The 20,484-nt window shown below is 36.0% G+C and overlaps 2 protein-coding genes and 1 pseudogene across 5 annotated transcripts; 1 reads left to right on the forward strand and 2 right to left on the reverse strand.

Annotated features, from left to right (window-relative positions):
* Positions 1-512: 512 nt before the first annotated feature.
* On the reverse strand, positions 513-2,865 carry ATPsynbeta (ATP synthase, beta subunit). Its single transcript, XM_018013700.2, has 3 exons — positions 2,787-2,865; positions 1,854-2,168; positions 513-1,774 (listed from the first exon to the last, which is right to left on the reverse strand). The coding sequence occupies exons 1-3, from the start codon at positions 2,848-2,850 to the stop codon at positions 633-635; spliced, it is 1,521 nt and encodes a 506-aa protein (XP_017869189.1). The 5' UTR covers positions 2,851-2,865; the 3' UTR covers positions 513-632.
* Positions 2,866-3,726: 861 nt separating this feature from the next.
* LOC108617866 (eukaryotic translation initiation factor 5A pseudogene) lies at positions 3,727-4,395 on the reverse strand (annotated as a pseudogene).
* Positions 4,396-4,586: 191 nt separating this feature from the next.
* Positions 4,587-20,425, forward strand: PlexA (plexin A). Of its 4 annotated transcripts, none has more exons than XM_089472554.1 (9): positions 4,590-4,934; positions 5,678-7,188; positions 7,370-8,615; positions 8,845-11,181; positions 11,239-11,434; positions 14,212-14,598; positions 14,664-14,794; positions 14,933-15,078; positions 16,142-20,425. In XM_089472554.1, the coding sequence occupies exons 2-9, from the start codon at positions 5,950-5,952 to the stop codon at positions 16,307-16,309; spliced, it is 5,850 nt and encodes a 1,949-aa protein (XP_089328680.1). In that variant the 5' UTR covers positions 4,590-4,934; positions 5,678-5,949; the 3' UTR covers positions 16,310-20,425. The 4 variants fall into 4 exon arrangements, with proteins under 4 accessions (XP_089328683.1, XP_089328680.1, XP_089328681.1 ...); XM_089472555.1 differs by lacking the exon at positions 4,590-4,934 and adding an exon at positions 4,959-5,150; XM_089472556.1 differs by lacking the exon at positions 4,590-4,934 and adding an exon at positions 5,360-5,498.
* The last annotated feature ends 59 nt before the right edge of the window (positions 20,426-20,484 follow it).

Here is a 20,484-nt window from a genome sequence, read left to right on the forward strand (position 1 = left end):
AATTGCCTATTTGAATTACAACAAATGCTATAGTTGATGTCCTTAAAATACTATATAAAATACATAATTAAATGGAATATCGGTAATAACTCTAAAATCAATATAAATTATTGTATATTTATGATTTTATTAACTAAAAATACATACCTAATAAAAATGATTAAAAATAAAATGTATATTCACATATTCGACGGGAACGGCAGATGACACATCTAAAGTAAAATAAAATACAGCAGATCCTGGCCACAGCGTCATTTTAAATGTGCCTGTCACTTCTTCCTCTTATTCTCATATATTAATATATTCGTTGTGAATTTTTATAGCTATTTTTAAGCTTTTGTCGGCTTGTGAAATAGGCGTGGCTTATTTAATTAAAGTGTCGACATTCGGACCTTTGAGATCATACGGAGAGTCAGACTATACAGATATGACCAGATGGAGTTGGCTGGTCGTCCTGGTCAACAAGATTAACATATATATTTGCCAATTAAATACAATTAAATGGTTGGGAGTCGTGTTGTTAAGTTACGTTTTATTGGTTTAAACTGTCTCTGACATATTTAATGCTTAATTCAATTGAATATTATTATTTGATTAGCAAGAACCGTTTAAGTTAATGGGGTCCACAGCGCTTAGGCGGCTTCCTTGGCGAGGCGATCGGCCTTCTCAACAACTTCCTCAATGGGACCAACCATATAAAACGCAACCTCTGGCAAATGATCGTATTCGCCAGCCAAAATTTGAGAGAAGCCCTTGATGGTTTGCTCCAATGGGACTAGTTTGCCGGCGTGTCCTGTGAAGACCTCAGCGACTTGGAATGGCTGTGACAAGAAACGCTGAATCTTGCGTGCGCGCGCAACCGTCAATTTGTCCTCCTCAGACAATTCATCCATGCCCAAAATGGCAATGATATCCTGAAGAGATTTGTAGTCTTGCAAGATTTTCTGCACACCACGAGCAACATTGTAGTGCTCCTGGCCAATGATGTTCGGATCCATGATACGTGAAGTAGAATCCAATGGATCGACAGCTGGGTAAATGCCCAATTCAGCTATGGCACGCGACAACACGGTGGTGGCGTCCAAATGAGCGAAAGTTGTGGCTGGAGCCGGATCGGTCAAATCATCAGCTGGCACATAAATGGCCTGCACCGAAGTGATGGAGCCCTTCTTTGTTGTGGTAATACGCTCCTGCATAGAACCCATATCAGTGGCCAAAGTGGGCTGATAGCCGACAGCCGACGGAATGCGACCCAAAAGGGCGGATACCTCGGAGCCCGCCTGAGTGAAGCGGAAAATGTTGTCGATAAAGAGCAACACATCCTGTCCCTCCTGATCACGGAAATATTCGGCAACAGTCAAACCAGTCAAAGCAACACGGGCACGGGCGCCAGGGGGCTCATTCATTTGCCCATATACAAGAGCCACCTTCGACGTCTTGTCCTTGAGCGAAATGACGCCAGACTCGATCATCTCATTGTATAGATCATTGCCTTCACGTGTGCGCTCTCCAACGCCAGCAAACACAGAGTAGCCACCATGAGCCTTGGCTACGTTGTTAATCAACTCCATAATTAGGACAGTTTTTCCGACTCCAGCGCCACCGAATAGGCCGATTTTACCACCCTTGGCATAGGGGGCCAAAAGATCGACAACTTTAATTCCAGTTACTAGGATCTCCTGCTCGACCGACATCTCCACAAACTCAGGAGCTTCGGCGTGAATAGCAGCGGTCTTATCGGTTGGGATCGGACCGCGCTCATCAATGGGTTCACCTATTTAATAAATACATTTTTTGTACACGTTTTCTTTCTGCGATCCTTTTTATTTTAATTGTATTGATTGATCACTCACCAATGACGTTAATGATGCGGCCCAGCGTCTCTGCTCCAACTGGAATACGAATTGGATAGCCAGTATCAAGAACCTTCTGCCCACGAATTAAGCCCTCAGTACCGTCCATAGCGATAGTACGCACGGTATTCTCGCCCAAGTGCTGGGCCACTTCCAATACCAAGCGTGGCGAACGGTTATCAACTTCCAAAGCGTTCAGAATTGGTGGCAGATTGTCGTCGAACTGCACATCAACGACGGCACCAATGACGGCCACAATTTTTCCATTTCCTCCAGCGGCAGCCTTAACAGCAGCTTTGGCAGCATGACCGCGAGCTGGAAAATAGGTTATTAAAAAATTTGGTTTGATATATGATTTTCTGCTTCTATATTTACTCTTGTTTACAGAGTGAGCTTATTCAAACTTCTTATATATAATATTCCTTTATATGAAATAGAAAGGCAGTTATATGTATGTACATATACAAGTTACGTCAGAATAATTACATTTTAGATCCAATTAATAAGGAGCTTGAAAGCCGACAAAATAGTAAGAGTTCTTTGATATATAAAGCTTGAATTTGATTTAACATACATTTTTAATAATAAAACAATAATTTTAACAATCACGTATTTATACGTAAATATATATGTACACTAAAACTAACTAATACATAAGACCCATAAAACTAATAAATATAGCTTCTGAAAGAGTCTTGGCACTTATTTGCATTTATTTAGTTTTATTTTATATCATCTTACATAAACATACTTATAGAAATGTATATTAATTATTATGCAATCAGTTCCTTCTACAACGATAAGGTTATGTTCGATTTTATTCGAGCCACTTTTTGCCTAATCAAAAACTTAATTTAAGCCCCATTTTGATTCGACCAAAAATATTTTTGCCTTGATTTATTGATCATTATTCTAGTAATTATATATACTTACACAATTGCCCCAATATTGGCAGCAAATTCTTATCAGCTTTAGCGGCAACACGTAACGCGAACATTTTTCGACCAACTGACGGAGATATATAGAAGTAGTACCATGTAGTTGCAAAACGAATACATAATTCATGGTTACATTTTTGTGTATCGATAAGTAGTGGTGCTAAGGATTATATCGATATAGCAATATAGCAACCAGCTTCATACAGTTGCACCTTGCACAGTAGGGGTGTTGCCTTTGGGCAACAAAATAATTTTAGGAAATAGGATTCAGGGTAGCTACAAGCTAGCTTTATATATATATATCATATTATATACATACATATATTATATATATACTGAATATATGAATACCGATTAAAATCGAAATGATGAGATGAGATATGTATGTGTAGGAATATAGAAAAATTGCGATGATCGAATGCTGCGATGTTATTAAACATGTGCGTATTTGCGTGCATTATGTACTACTTATTTACATAAAGGATACGTTTTCTTTTCGTTGACTCTAATAAAGATACATTATTGTTAATAAAACTTCGCCTTGAAGAAAATGAGAGGTCCTACGACGTGCATCACAATTGACATCAATTCTCTTTTAAATTATGTGCATATACATTTGTACATGTGCATGCACAAAAAGTACACATGCACATGCATATTTGTATTTATGTATGTAGGTGACTAGCACTGAAATACTGTAATCGAAATATTCTTAGATCCTCATTATGATAAATAGTGTCGTCCCGCTCTAACCGTAATAATTCTTACCTTTAAGTAAATGAGAACATCTCCAATAACATTAGCAACGCTCCACGTGTTTGTGGAACCTTTAAGTTTAGCAATGGGAAAGCAAAGGCCATTTCGGCATCCAGCAAAAAGTACCTAATTAAGAAAGAATCGGACTGAAAGCCAAATAATACTACATGTACACGATATACATATATAAACAAATAGCTTGTATTTTGGAATCATTTAATTGATATTTCTTCATTATATCATTACACTTTTCCAGTATCAGATCGATGGATGACCTTTTCCAACCGTTTTTATTTATCCAAAGCAGTATTATTTTTGACGGCGATAACGCATTCTTCGCTGCAGGCACTTAGCACAGTGCACAAAAGATCTTTGCCGCTTTCGTGATCGTTGCGCAAAGTAACACCCAACGGACCGTCGGGAACTTTAAGGTCCTCACGCAAGACGCCAGCTTCGTTCATTAGAGTTAGATATCCGTCGTCGCTAATGTAATTGAGCTGAAAGTCCTCGCGTTTTACGTTCGGCACATCCATATTGTGGGTGGAGGGACAAATATCCTCATACTTTTTCTGTGTGAATATATCGATACCAACAAGATGGACTTTGGCGTGGCCATGCTTTCCTGTCTTGGAGGTAGACATGTCCACTATCTTGCAAGGGCGTCCCTTAAGCATTACATATCCATTCTTACGCAGTGCCGAACATTGCATAGGGTAAGTGAGGGATGCTCCCGACCTATTTCCATCTCCTTCCTCTGACATTTTTAAAAAAATTTTATTGTTGAAAACTTTACACGCGGCACGCTGTAAAGAAAAGGGAACTGAGTAGTGGTCACACTATAGAGATGAAAAAATCCACGCAATGCTGCTTTTCTCAAAATATCGATGTATTGGGGCGTTTCACTGAGTTGAATTACGATTTTCCATCACTGCTCAGCACTGAATGATTTTAAAACTACAATCGACATTTTGAAAATGTGGGGCTACTTTTTTCGCATATCGATAGAAATATTATATCGATAATTGAATGTACCTGAAATATAGAAAATGGTATGGTTGCATTGTAAACTGTCGGTGTGTGTTTGTTTAATATGTGCGTGTGTGTAAGTGTCGTACGGGTTCCACAAAGAGCGAAAATTTTTCCTAAAAGGACAGTACTGATTGTATCTTTAATTAAAAAATTCATAATTACTATTTATTGAAATCGCGAAATTAGTCACACCCAATTTCTCAATAAATAGACATTTGTGTCCAGCTTATTAAAAAAGAGTTGTGAAATTGTCAGAAATATGAATTTGTAAGGCTACAGTTTTATATGTGCAGTGCGTACAGATGCAAAAGTTTTGCTTCAATCCATTTTAACTTGAGCATAAAACAATATTAAAAGTGTAAGTCTATATTTTAACGTATTAGCAAATGTAAAAATGAAGCAATTAACTGCATATGCTAACTGCGCATGTATGAACACATATGTACACCCGTGCGCATACACACCAAGCACACATACACGCAACGTATAACTCACACACTTGATCCGAATATGTGCTTGTATGTATATACGTACTTGTACATCCATCAGGTGTAAATACTCTGCTAATTTAAAGGTATAGAAATTAAGAATTCCTTCGATTATTTACAAAACTCATAATATTATTAAAAGATTATAATTTTTCGAACATTATTAACAGGGGAGAAATTTAACTATTTTTATCTACAAATTTAAGTGTATACATATGTATGAATATACATATACATACATAAAAAAATATATATAAAAAAGCGGCGGGCGGTGGCTTCTTTATACTGCTTACTGTCGGTACTTTATATGGAACACACAATAGAGTAAACTAAGAAATAAAATTGTACTTTTTTTATGAATGAAGTGACTTGTGTGTTGATTAATGACATATATATAAATACACATTTTTTTGTAATAAGAAAAATACATTTTTGTAAGTTTTGCTGAATCATGAAACTGAAAATTAAAAACTAATTTTGTATATGGATTAATTACGTTTTATATAACTTTTTATATTTATATATGTTATATAATTACGTTTTCCGCATATATATTTATTATAGACAATGTAAAATTATTAATACAACACTTTTTTTTTTTTTCCTTGTTTAGTTGCTGATAAAGAGGAATAATGTGGCAGCTCGCGGCCTGTAAGTGGAAGTGAGATAGAAACAACTGGAACAGAAGCTATAGATGAATTGCATTCTCAGGGCCGATGGATAGAAAAGAGCCATAGCAATACTATAATTCCACGAAGGAAATTAAAAAAGCGAATCAGACGTAACGCGAACTGGATAGCATTTAAAGAGAATTAATACTCGTATTTATAAACATATATATTGAATCTGATCGCCATTTTGGCGATTAGCCTGGGATTTGTGGAAATGAATATTCTAATTTGTTGTGTACTATCAATAACAATTTTTGAAATATCGTCAGCGTCAGCTTCGTCATCATTAGGCAATGGATTGACTTCATGGATTCAACAAGAAGATAGGATAAAAAGAAGAGCGTCGGCCCTTAAGATTAACCTGACGGAAACTGACATGAATGTGGGATACTTGAATAGCAGCAGCAGTAGTGTAATCACACATGTGGCTAGATTTGATACGACGCTAAATCATTTATTAGTGGACACAATAACGGGACGCGTCTTTGTTGGGGGCGTGAATCGTCTGTATCAGCTATCACCAGATTTGGAGCTGCACGAAACGGTGAAGACGGGTCCGCAGAACGATTCTGTGGAATGCACAATACTCGATTGTCCGCTAAATGCTATTCGAAAGCCAACCGACAATTACAACAAGGTCTTGCTCATAGACCGTGCGACATCTCGGTTGATTGCTTGTGGGTCCTTGTTTCAGGGTACGTGTACGGTGCGCAATCTACAAAATGTTAGCATCATTGAGCACGAAGTGCCTGACGCCGTTGTTGCCAACGATGCCAACTCATCGACGGTGGCATTTATTGCACCCGGACCGCCGCAGCATCCGGTGACAAATGTTATGTATGTTGGCGTTACCTACACCAATAACTCACCATATCGCAGCGAGATACCAGCCGTAGCATCGCGCTCATTGGAAAAGTCAAAGATGTTTCAAATAGCCTCATCGGCGGTGACAACCGGCACGCGCACCTTCATTAATTCGTATGCCCGAGAAAACTATTTGGTCAACTATGTGTACGGCTTTAGCTCGGAGCGCTTTTCATATTTCCTCACCACTCAGCTGAAGCACAGTCACCATTCGTCGCCGAAGGAGTATATCACGAAATTGGTGCGAATATGTCAAGAGGACTCGAACTACTATTCGTACACTGAGATTCCGGTTGAATGCATTAGTGAGGCTCAGGGCGGTATTAAGTTCAATCTCGTTCAAGCTGGATTCTTGGGAAAACCAAGCCTAGACCTAGCCCAAAGCCTAGGCATATCGATTCAGGACGACGTCCTCTTCGCTGTCTTCTCGAAGGGGGAAAGCAATACACCGACCAACAGTTCAGCACTCTGCATATACTCATTGAAGTCGATTCGTCGCAAATTTATGCAGAATATCAAGTTCTGCTTCAACGGAAATGGCATGCGGGGACTTGATTTCATATCTCCCAGCATGCCTTGTGTTCTAACGGTATGTATGGTATCCTTTATAAATATGCCAGAAATAAGTAGATGTACAAGAGTTGTATAATCATAGACTTAAAATTTGGGCGTGTTCCAGCGGTAAAAACTAGATATTCTAAGAGAATTTAATTATATGTATTTATTGTATGATATGATTACTGAACTATTAATCATAAACTTAATTGCAGAAACTACAAACGATCGGGGAAGATTTTTGTGGATTGGATGTGAATTCACCGTTAGGCGGGGAACAGCCAATCACAGCGGTTCCAGTTGCAATGTTTAATACGCTTCTAACGTCTGTGGCGGCGACAAGCACGAGCGGCTACACAGTTGTATTTATTGGCACCGTCGATGGATATATTAAAAAAGTTGTGGTTGAATCGTCGACTATTGCGAACGAATATGCGAGTTTGGCCGTTGATGTTGGGTCACCTATCAAGCAGGATATGCAGTTCGACAATCAAAATCTGTATGTGTACGCGATGTCCGACCGTAAGGTGTCGAAGGTGAAGGTCTATGACTGTGCCGACTTTAGGACTTGCGGCGAGTGCTTGGGCGCCCGTGATCCCTATTGCGGGTGGTGCTCATTGGAGAACAAGTGCAGTCCCCGCTCCAATTGCCAGGACGATGCCAATGACCCACTGTACTGGGTGAGCTACAAAACGGGCAAGTGCACGACAATCACCAGCGTGGTGCCGCATCAGCTGCAGCGAACTACCGCGCGCACCTTAGAGTTGATCATTGACCATTTGCCGCAACTGAAGGAGAACCTAATATGTGCCTTTACCACCGAGGACAAAGCGCTCTTTACAAATGCAACGAAGAAGCGAAATGGGGTTAACTGCACAACTCCGCGCACGGATATGCTGCCGCAAATCGAACAGGGAAAACATCACTTCACAGCGAAATTGTCCGTGCGCACACGGAATGGACCAGATTTAGTCTCCACAGACTTTACCTTCTTTGACTGTAGCACACATTCGTCGTGCACACGCTGCGTGTCGTCGGAGTTCCCATGCGATTGGTGTGTTGAGGCCCACCGCTGTACGCACGACACAGCTGAGAACTGTCGCAACGATATTTTGGTGACGGGTGTTAGCCGAATTGGTCCGAGTTATCGTTCAGGCCCTGGCTTTTGTCCAACCATCAACGCCACTGGGGACGGCAGTGAGGTTCTTGTTGCTGCTGGCACTAGTAAATCGATTAAAGTGAAAGTTCACATTATTGGCCAATTTATTGTACAAACACGGTTCGTTTGCCAATTTAATATAGAAGGACGCGTCACCAGCCTAAATGCCCAGTTGTTGGGCGACACCATCTACTGCGATAACATGGAATTCCAATACACTTCACGTTCACCGAATTTGACAGCCACTTTTGCTGTCATCTGGGGTGGGTCGAAACCCCTTGACAATCCTCATAATATTCACGGTAAGTCAGAAACTGAACTTAGTGAAGTAATTAAAATTTAATAATAAGAAAATCCTTTTAGATTTCTTAAATGTTTTGCAAGTAATTCGAGTCTTGTCCTTTGTGACCTTTTGGCGTATGATACAAGAATTATATAAAAATAAGTCGTGGTCTTGAAATAGCGAGCATGTTTAACAGTCTATATTTAATTGATTTTCACCTGAATTTCATTCATTTTGTTTCATTTCAGTTGTGATATATCGGTGTCGCGACATGGCTGACAGTTGTGGCATATGCTTGGCTCTGGCTGAGAAATATAACTGCGGTTGGTGCTCATCGACAAACACATGCGAAGTGGTTGAACAGTGCAACAAAAATAATGAGGGCAAAACGGATTGGTTGAACCGCAGCGAGATTTGTCCAAATCCAGAGATACATTCATTTGAACCAAAGACGGGACCCTGGGAAGGCGGCACAAATATTACGATCAAGGGCATAAATCTTGGCAAGAACTATAACGATATCTACTCGGGAGTACGAATTGCAGGCATTAATTGTATGCCATTTCAACAGTTCTACATTGATACAAAGCAGATTGTCTGCACTGTTGATAGTCCCGGGGAACAGATGTATCGAAATGGACGAATTGTAGTTCAAATCGGGGACTATCGTGGCGAATCAAAGGAAGATTATGAATTTGTGGATCCGAAGATATCGAATTTCTATCCGCGCTTCGGTCCCACATCCGGCGGCACTCAGATACGGATTATTGGCAAACATCTTAATGCAGGCTCACGCATACAGGCTTATATAAATGATCATTTGCCATGCAAAATCATAAGTACAGACTCATCGCAAGCCATATGTCGGACGTCACCGTCGCCTGGCATTATTGAGGGTCGCCTCAAAATGTCATTTGACAACGGACCGCGGGAGTTCAATGACTACAATTTCAAATATGTACTAGATCCAACAGTTGAGCACGTTAGCTCGGGGCCGAGTGCACAGATTAAAATACCAAAGGGTATACCAGCGGGCGGTATTCGAATCGTTGTTACTGGCACGCAGTTTACCAGTATTCAATCGCCAAGTATTTACGTTTTGTATAATGGCCAGATGTATGCTAGCCAATGTCGGGTACACTCCGATACTGAAATGAAATGCCCATCGCCAGTCATCGAGGCAGATAGTCAGACATTAGACCCGGATAATCCAACATTGCTTGAATACGGCTTTCTCATGGACAACGTACTCAAAGTGCAGAATTTATCGAAGAAGCACAATAATCATTTCGAGTTATATCCGAATCCAGAATATTTTGCATTCGAAGAACGTGTGAAATATTTCAAAAGTGAATATCTAACCATAAATGGCCGTAATCTAGATCGAGCTTGCAAAGAAACGGATGTTGAGGTGAAAATCGGCAATGGTTTTTGCAATATCACATCATTGTCACGGCAGCAATTGACATGCCGGCCACCGACCGAGGCCTCTGCTGCTAGCAACAGTCCCAGTGGCCCAGAGGTCATCGTACGCATTGGTTCGTCCTTGGAGTATCGTATTGGCATCTTGAGTTACGAGTCATCAAATCTCATTATGGACTGGGGCGATAATGTTGTGTTTGTAGTCATCGCCGGTTGCGTTATATTTCTTTTGATATTTGTTGCTCTGCTTGTGGCGTACCGAAAGAAGACATCCGAATCGAATCGTGTCCTACGAAATATGCAGGAGCAAATGGATATACTGGAATTGCGTGTTGCCGCTGAATGTAAAGAGGCATTTGCTGAGCTTCAAACAGAAATGACAGACTTAACTGGTGATTTAACATCGGGAGGCATACCCTTTTTGGATTATCGTTCATATGCTATGAAGATCTTATTTCCTAATCATGAAGATCACAACGTCTTGCAATGGGAGAAGCCAGAATTATTGCGCAAGGAGAAGGGGTTACGTCTATTCGCTCAACTCATTATGAACAAAACATTTCTATTGCTGTTTATACGAACCTTGGAATCGAATCGATATTTCTCAATGCGTGAACGTGTCAATGTCGCCTCATTAATAATGGTTACCCTGCAATCGAAGTTGGAATATTGTACCGATATTTTGAAGACCTTACTAAGCGATCTAATTGAGAAGTGCATTGAAGGAAAAAGCCATCCAAAACTATTGCTTAGACGTACGGAAAGTGTAGCTGAGAAAATGCTGAGCGCTTGGTTTACATTCCTGCTCTATAAATTTTTAAAGGAATGTGCTGGGGAACCATTATATATGCTGTTTCGTGCTGTTAAAGGTCAAGTGGACAAGGGTCCAGTTGATGCGTGCACCCACGAGGCTCGGTACTCTCTGAGCGAAGAGAAACTTATACGTCAATCCATTGACTTTCGGGCGATGACTGTGAATGCTAGCATTATACAACAGCCAATATTTTGCAATAACTTAGATATGTTGCCCTCACACACTGAGAACGTATCGGTTAAAGTTCTCGACTGCGATACCATTGGGCAAGTGAAAGAGAAATGCTTGGAGACAATATATAGAAATATACCATCTAGCCAGAGGCCGCGTAAAGACGATTTAGATTTAGGTAAGATTTTAAATTTCCATATTCTTTGCTTCGTTATATTAACAGTTTGTTTTTTAGAATGGAGAACAGGAGCAACGGGTCGTGTTATCCTATATGATGAAGACGCGACGTCAAAAACTGAAAGCGAATGGAAAAAGCTCAATACATTGCAACATTATAATGTACCAGACGGTGCTGGCTTGAGCTTAGTACCAAAACAAAGTTCCATTTATAATTTTAGTATATTATCCGATAAAAATGAGAAGTCCCATAAGTAAGTAAATAATCAGACACGCAAATACTTTAAGAACTGTTTAAAAAATGAGCCTAAAATAGCGCTAAAAAAGCGAATATTGAGAAATAGATAATAATTTAATATAATTTAAATTAGAAACTGAAATATGAAATATGGTTTTGTGAAAAAGTATGTAACGGGCAGAAGGATGCGTGGCAGACCCCACAAAGTATATATATTCTTGATCAGGGCGACGAGCTGAGTTGATTTGGCCCTGTCCGTCTGTCCGTCCGTGCGTCGATCTCAGAAGTTGTAAGAGCTAGAGAGTTGAAATTTGGCATGCATACTCGTGTGTACCATACGCAGTACGAGTTTGCTTTATTTTTTCGATAATTCATCTGATAACTTTTTTATCGTGAATAATCGAAAAATTGATTTGGTTTTTTTTAGCCTAATTTGAACATTTTTAGACCTTGAGTCTTCAAATTTGCGTTGTATATAAAGTTAATCAAAGATTTTGTAATTTACAGATTTTGAATACCACGCCCCCTTCTCCTCCAATTTGTAAAAAACGCATTTCAAGTACTAGAGACTTGTGCTTTGGAATGTACACACATATTTACCATATTGTAGTATGCATACATATTGAATATCCATTGTAACAAGAGTACTTAAAGAGTACACACTGTAACACTTTGTTGCTGGTCTTTAACCCGTGGCCGTATGTCTACAAAAGAAATTATTCAACAAATAAATTCCTAGCGCAGCCCAAGCCCAAGCCGCTGCTTACTGCGCAGTTAGCAGAGCGCATGCTTATGCGTACGTGTGGATGCATGTACATTAGACGTCTGCATGAATGGCAAAAAAAGCACATTCAACTGTACAAAGTCATCATTGAATTGAGTGAAAACTTGTACAAAACGAAATGAGAATGAGTGAGCGACTGAAGTCGAGTTTCTCTCGGCTGCACAAAAATATACCCGAAAAGAAACGAAGTGAGTGAGTGAGCAGCAGAAGCTATTAAATGTTGTATATTGAATACATTCGAATATTGTCAGCTGTTTTCTGCTGTGTGTATCTGTTAAAAGAAAGAGGAAAAAATAAAGAAATATGTGTGCAATGTATTTTTTGTTGTGGAATTTTTAACTTATATATTTATTACAAATAATTAATTAATAATATTAGAATTTAAAAACATAATTTTATTAATGCTATCAGGGTTGGAAGCTATTGACCAAATAAATATTAAATCTGCAAATATCAACACAGAAAACATATATAGACGGTCACAACTACACATTTTGTTAGTAAAACTAAAACACAAGCTTTAAACAAAACAAAACACAAAAACAACACGCTGGTATTTGCCGAAAAATACATACATTTTTTCCTGCAGCTTCCGCTTCCATTTCGCACGTCTGCTCATAATTTCTCAAAGCACAAAATGAATACACAAAATATTCTTCGAACTACTTGAGTAGTTCGACTGTTTTCGAAGTTTTCATTTCACTTTGCTCTTCTTTCGTTATACTCAGTCATTCGGCATGAGACACAATATGTTCGTCTTGCGAAACAGTAGTATACACATTCGTCTCATTCTGTCCTTTTCACTCACTCATATTCTACTCAATTCGAATGTACTCAATGTGGCTTTGTTATGAATGTAATCATGCAGACGTCTAATGTGCATGTATGTGTGCATAAAAGAAGTGCAGAATGATTAGAATATCAGCTTTGAGGGTTCAGGGTATCTCCTAGTCGAGCAGTCTCGACTGGAGCTTTCTTACTTGTTTTTATTTATTATACCCTGAACCCATTGAAAATGGGAAATCAGGGTATTATGGTTTTGTTGAAATGTATGTAACAGGCAGAAGGAGGCGTGGCAGACCCCACAAAGTATATATATTCTTGATCAGGGCGACGAGCTGAGTTGATTTGGCCCTGTCCGTCTGTCTGTCCGTCTGTCCGTATGTATGAACGCGTCGATTTCAGAAGATATAAGAGCTAGAGACTTCAAATTTTTTTAAAATGTCCGTAATTACAGCGCGCATATCAAGTTTATCATTAAAAATCGATAACTCATCCCGATCTTTTTTTATCGATAAAAAAACGTATCGAAAACCACTTATAAAATTATATCTCCTACACCTTTATTGCTAGAGTCTCCAAAATTTTAATGTATGCTTATATGCAATTTATACAATTTCGGTTTTTGTTAAAATATACCCCCACCTCTAAATTCACCCCCTCACCATCACTTTTGTACGAAGCGTATTTCAAATACTAGAGACTTGTGCTTTGGCAATTACATGCATATCTATGTTATAATCATAATCTGAAAGTTTCTTGAAGATCGTACGTCCACAAAAGTTATAAAGCAATTAAGTTCTCATAGTAAGCGCTCACTGCCGCCCATGCGTGTTTATGGTTGTGTGTGTATATGTATGTAATTGTTTGTGTGTATCTGTGTGTGTGTGTGTGTGTGTGTGTGTGTGTGTGTGTGTGTGTGTGTGTGTGTGTGTGTGTGTGTGTGTGTGTGTGTGTGTGTGTGTGTGTGTGTGTGTGTGTGTGTGTGTGTGTGTGTGTGTGTGTGTGTGTGTGTGTGTGTGTGTGTGTGTGTGTGTGTGTGTGTGTGTGTGTGTGTGTGTGTGTGTGTGTGTGCATGTTTCTTGTGTAAGCTGAAAGACGCGAAAAATTATTGAAATAGCTATTACTCCAAGGGTTCAGGGTATCTCCTAGTCGAGCAGTCTCGACTGGAGCTTTCTTACTTGTTTTTATTTATTTTATATTATTTTTGTTTTTTTTTGGCTGTTTAGATATGAAACACTGAATATTTCAAAGTACACCTCCTCCTCACCGACATTCAGCCGCGCCGGCAGCCCCTTAAACAATGATATGCACGATAATGGCATAAAGTATTGGCATTTGGTTAAGCATCATGATAGTGATATACAGAAGGAGGGCGAACGTGTTAACAAATTGGTCTCGGAAATCTATTTAACTCGCCTCCTGGCCACAAAGGGCACGTTGCAGAAGTTCGTAGATGATCTGTTTGAGACAATATTCAGCACAGCTCATCGTGGCTCTGCCTTGCCGCTTGCAATTAAATATATGTTTGACTTTTTGGATGATCAGGCCTTATTGCATGGAATTACGGATCCTGAGGTCGTCCATACATGGAAAAGCAACAGTTTGCCCTTGCGGTAAGTATTTTATTTATATAGCAGTCGAACCTATGGGAAAATTTCAAAATAATTTTTTTCTACAGTTTTTGGGTGAATTTAATCAAAAATCCCAATTTTGTATTTGATATACATAAGTCGAATATTGTTGACTCTTGTCTGTCAGTTGTAGCTCAAACTTTTATGGACTCTTGCTCAACATCAGATCATCGTTTGGGTAAGCTATATATGTATAAGATATTTTTATGTATATATATATATTCATATATATATATATATATATATATATATATATATATACAAAAATTATATAAGATATTTGAAACATTAACGTCAATGACTCTAATATTTCCAGGCAAAGATTCGCCAAGCTCAAAGCTGTTATATGCTAAAGATATACCGGAGTATCGCAAATGGGTTGATCGATATTACAGAGATATTCGGGATATGTCTTCAATATCTGATCAGGATATGAATGCAATGCTCGCTGAGGAATCTAGGGTAAGAGAATTATAAAAACCACCATGAATGTTAAAATAATGCAAAGCTTTAAAAACTTGTGTTTTATAAAAGCTAGAGCCTGTCCGGCTGTTAATTTATTTTGGAAGATTCGAAAGCAATTACTCTCTTCACATATATTTCAGTTTTAGTGAATGGAACCGATTAGAAATGGTAATTGAGGTACAAGATAGAATGTTACAAGCAGATTAGGGCTGTCGAATTTTGTTTTTTAAATATCGTATCAATATTTTTAGTATTGAAAAAATTTCAAAATTATATTTGATCTGTAACTTAAAAAAAATCGATATATCGATTTTCCCACAATAAATTTATAATCCGCCCCAAAAAACAAGAACAATTAAAATTTATTTTTTTAATAATGGTAAAACCGCTTAACTCCAGTATTCGGTACTCAAAGATGAAAAAAAAGCTCATTTTTCCGCGCAGGGTACAGCACGTCATTGTTATTTTTCATATGCGTCGCCATATTTGATGTGTTACCACTTGTTTTTATTAATTTAAGGCACAAATTATAGTTGGCTGTCCTATTTTATAGTTCGAATGATTCGTTAAATATAATTTTTACACAAAAAACATCTATATATTGATATTTCGATATATTTATGACAATCCTAAAGCAGATGAAGGCGAAGCGGATTCCATAAAATATAATTATATAAATTAAGACTACGAACGGTATTGCTCTGGCTGAGCTTTGTAATTTTAAATGATAAGTTCTATATACCAAGAGCGAAAGTTATTCATCTAAGCTTATAAGTGTGTGATATCCCTTTTCTAATTATTTCCATTTTCTGATTTCCCATTCTCAATTTTCAATGAGGTCAGGGTATATACATATGTATTGTTTAATGTAGGGTGTAATGGTTTTGTCGTTTGTATTTAACTACGAATTGAGTCGATGTATTCTAATCTAAAATTTGTTTGTAGGCCGAAGAATCGATACTATTGCCGTTTTAAAGTTAAAGATTAAAAATCTTACTGATAATCAGTTATAATGCTAAAACTGTTTAATGAATACAAACTTGATTTTACTTTTTTGTAGCTCCACACGACTGAATTTAACACGAATTGTGCTTTGCATGAGCTCTACACGTACGCTGTTAAGTATAATGAACAACTGACAGTAACACTAGAGGAGGATGAATTTTCCCAAAAACAAAGACTGGCATTCAAACTGGAGCAAGTTCATAATATAATGTCAGCTGAATAAGCATCTCAGCAGAAATAGGAAACCCAAGATTTTAATCATCATTAACAGTATATAAATTATGCGAATTATGCGTATGAAGACGAAAATTCATTATAACACTTTAACACCATATATATATTCGCACCATAAAACATACCACCTATGAAAAAAAAAAAAAGATATATATATATATATATATATATATATATAACGTGAGTGTATATGTGTGTGTTGCATGTTGTATTGTGTATGCATACGTAAGGAAAATTTTGTTTAAGTGAAAAATGATCAATTTTTAATAATGTATGTGAGATGCAGCCATAAATGTTATAAGTAGAACTGCCATATAACTTAGCACATCCATATATATACATATATATATATATATATATATATATATATATATATATATATATATATATATATATATATATCATTCCATACTGAGTCGCAAACAAAAAAAAAATGTCGAAAGAGAAAAAAACTTATTTTTTGCTCATTCATATATATTTGTATATGTGCATGTGTATGTATAATGTCTGAATGTTTACTGTGTGTACTATATAGCATGTCTGTAAATTATTGTATAAGAAACATATTCAATATAAGGTATATAAAATTAATTAATGCAATATGCATAATCGACTGATTTTAATATACATTACTAACTAATAATATATATATATATATATATATATATATATATATATGTCCGCATCGCAACTACGAATGTCAAATGTAGAAAGGCAGATGAACACCTTTGTATTGAATTAGTTCTTCTATACAAAAAAATAATAAATACTATGTTACCTGGTTGTCTCTGCGAGAACTTAACGTAACAAAAAAAAAAAAAAAAAAAAAAAAAAAAAAACTGATAAACAATGGAAGAACTAACCAATTGACACAACTTCTAAATGCGAAATGAATCGAAATATTACTTGTATTAATTAATCTATAAATATTATATGGCGTATATATACTATTTTTATTAATATATGTTTATATACATTTTTAATTTTGTATTTATAACTTCATACAATTGATATATATGTAAATTATTTATTTTTTACATTATATATACAATTTTTTTTTTCGATAACCTATTGTTCACAAATAGTGCAATGGAATAAATAATATGTTTTATAAAATTCAGGAAAATTATCAAATTTAGTTTTTGTTTTATGTCTATTATGCTTTATAAACGGATTCAATAGCAGAAATGCGTAATTTTCCTTCCATAAAATGCAACGAGCGGTAAAATTGTATTAAAAATTTGTACGTATTTTTATAGACTTTAATTAAAATTAAGTTCATCTGATCAATTTAGTAATATAATTAAAAAAAAAAAATAAATAAATGAAAAAGTATATATATATATATATTTACGCTTTTTTTAGACTTTAATTAAAATTAAGTTTATCTGATTCATTTAGTAATATAATATACAAAAATAAATAAATAAATAAAGTATATATTAAAGTATATTTTATTTATTTATTTTTTTTTTGTATATTGTATTACTAAATTGATCAGATGAACTTAATTTTAATTTAAGTCTAAAAAAAAGCGTATACATGTTTAATGCAAAATATATATATACATATATACATACATAATAAAATAGCACCACTTGCAAATGCAAAGTTTAAGAAGTTCTCCTCGATACATTTATCAGTATATCGATCTACTTATTTTTTTATAAAAGCTGAAAACAATAAATTATTGCAAAAATAACAATGATCATACAAATATGTCACGTTTTTATATATTTCAAAAAATTCTCAAAAAAGAAAAAAATTGAAGGGGTGCTATTTTATTTTGTGTGTGTAAGTGTGGAAACATAAAATACAAAAAACAATATAAGCGTTGCAATCGGTTGCTAACGATTTTCAAATACCGTTCACAGTTCCAAGATTTATTTTTCAATGGATGGACTATATATAATGTATAGGTCATTGTATATAGATATAAAGAGTAGGACATCAAAAGGTGTTTCATTCCTAGCACAAAAGATTCGGAAGATATATTAATTTCCTACTAGCTTATTTCACTAAATTCGAAACAGTATCAGATTCAAATTTAAGATCCATTTTGGTGAAAAAAATTAAAAAATAATATCCGCATATGTATATCTACAGTCGAGTACCAATAATTCGATTTACACAGAAATTCAAATTATCGAGAAGGACATTCTTTCAAGGGGATAGAATTATTTTCGATTTATCGCGATCTTTGATTAAGCAGGTTACAATATATATGTATATATGATATATTCATATATATATATATATTTTTTTAAACATATTTGTTTTGTTTTCTATACTCATCTATACATATGTATGTTTGTAAAACGAAGTTAATATAAGTATTGGTATACATATTTGAGTAAAATATCTCAACTTGGAATTTGATTAAAGGAAAAAGAAATGTTTTTTGATTTGCACCACATATTGTCGGAAAATTGGAAGCACAATTAAAACAATAATAATTTACTAGATTACTTTAATATACTATATTAAATAACCCACCAATAACTAAAAAACAACAGCAACTCACTTTTACGTACAATATGTATATGTATATGTATATGATTGTTTTCTTTATTTTGTTGCTTTTGTTTTTGTAGCTGCTACTGCTTCTGAATGACCGAAGACTGAATACCCTATACAAAGAGCAGTCATTGTCGCATAATCGAATATATATTTGTATATGTGTATGTGAATGTAAGCACGTGCTATTTAGCATACAAGCGAGCAAAATCCGTGTAGCTCATCCCACTGTGTGTGTGTTTACTATATTCTACCGATACAGAACTTGCAGACACTGCAGCAATTGTATAAGCTACCGACTAACGCCAAAAGTAATCTCGTTTAATAATAAGTGAATGCTAAAAATATAATAGGTATGCTCAAAGACTCAAACTCAAACTCAAACTAATTGTAAAATATATATTCACAATTTTTCGTTGTTACATTTGAACGGGAAAGTGCGTGTAAGAGCAAAGGCCAACCAGATTGTGTGAACCAAACCAGGAACAATACTTTAAGCAGTCTTCTATCAAAAACGATGCAGGGGCTTTAAGTATTAGGCGATATTTAAGGTGCTACAATAACAATACGACGGGATCAGGCTGACGAAGCATAACAGTACTAACCAGTAGAAGCAGGGCTAAAACTGATTTTCTAATAACGTCTTTTGTGGAATATTACTGCCAGACAGATGCCCAGAGCAGGTGACTGGCATTGGCATTCGGCTTTTGTCCTGCCCTAGTAGATATGCTCAAAGAGCTGCCATTTAATGAAACAACCTGATTTAGGGGCCTGTCGTTTGCCTGTCCATACTGACTTGCGATATTGACCTAATCATACGTCCTACAGCACGTTTTTGTATTGATTTCGATTTCAACTATGGCCAGACGAATTCTAACCGAATGGGGATGGGGTGAATCTAAAGTAAATTATTGCAAATAGCAGAACTTATTTATGTAAAATGTATAAAAAAGTCATACAAATTGGAGATTCTGCTTAGCTCGGTTTGTAAATACTTATTCAGACGCAACAGTTTATATTCATACATATGATTTGTTCTCTTTGGTTCATGTTCTTTGATGGTTGTCAATTAACGTAAATGTATTGATGGCCAAAAAGGCTTTAACCAAAAATTATTGTGGTTGTGCGTAAAAAATATATGATATCAACTATACTAGTTCATAAAGCTATGTACATTTGTGTCTAATTAATCACAAAAGGAAAACAAAGAAAACAATAATTAACTGCGTCATAATAAAGCTTCCAATATTATTAACATATCTGTTAGTTATCGAAAGAAAAAACAATCGAAATATTCAGCAGATTTTTTAATTAAATAGTTAAGGAAATTGAAAACTAAGAATGCAACTTTTATGTGTATGTTCCAACTGCTTTATACTTACATATATTTCGTTGTAGTTCAGCATATAAATAAACTATAAAAATCATAAGTCGACTGACTGTTCGGTCCCCAAACTATACATATATATATTTATACATATATATGACATCTATCTGAATAATGTTTTATTGTATTGGCATCTATGTGTGTGTATGTATGTATGTACGTGTAAATTATTTCCGAATAAATACGAATACAATTTGTGAATTACTTTGAATTTGAATTAGTGGGACTGCATAGGTATCCCTTTGTAAAGGTGATCGCAT

Source organism: Drosophila arizonae, chromosome 6 (assembly GCF_054131065.1).
Source record: "Drosophila arizonae isolate 15081-1271.41 chromosome 6, UAZ_ARI_1.0, whole genome shotgun sequence".
Taxonomy (NCBI): domain Eukaryota; kingdom Metazoa; phylum Arthropoda; class Insecta; order Diptera; family Drosophilidae; genus Drosophila; species Drosophila arizonae.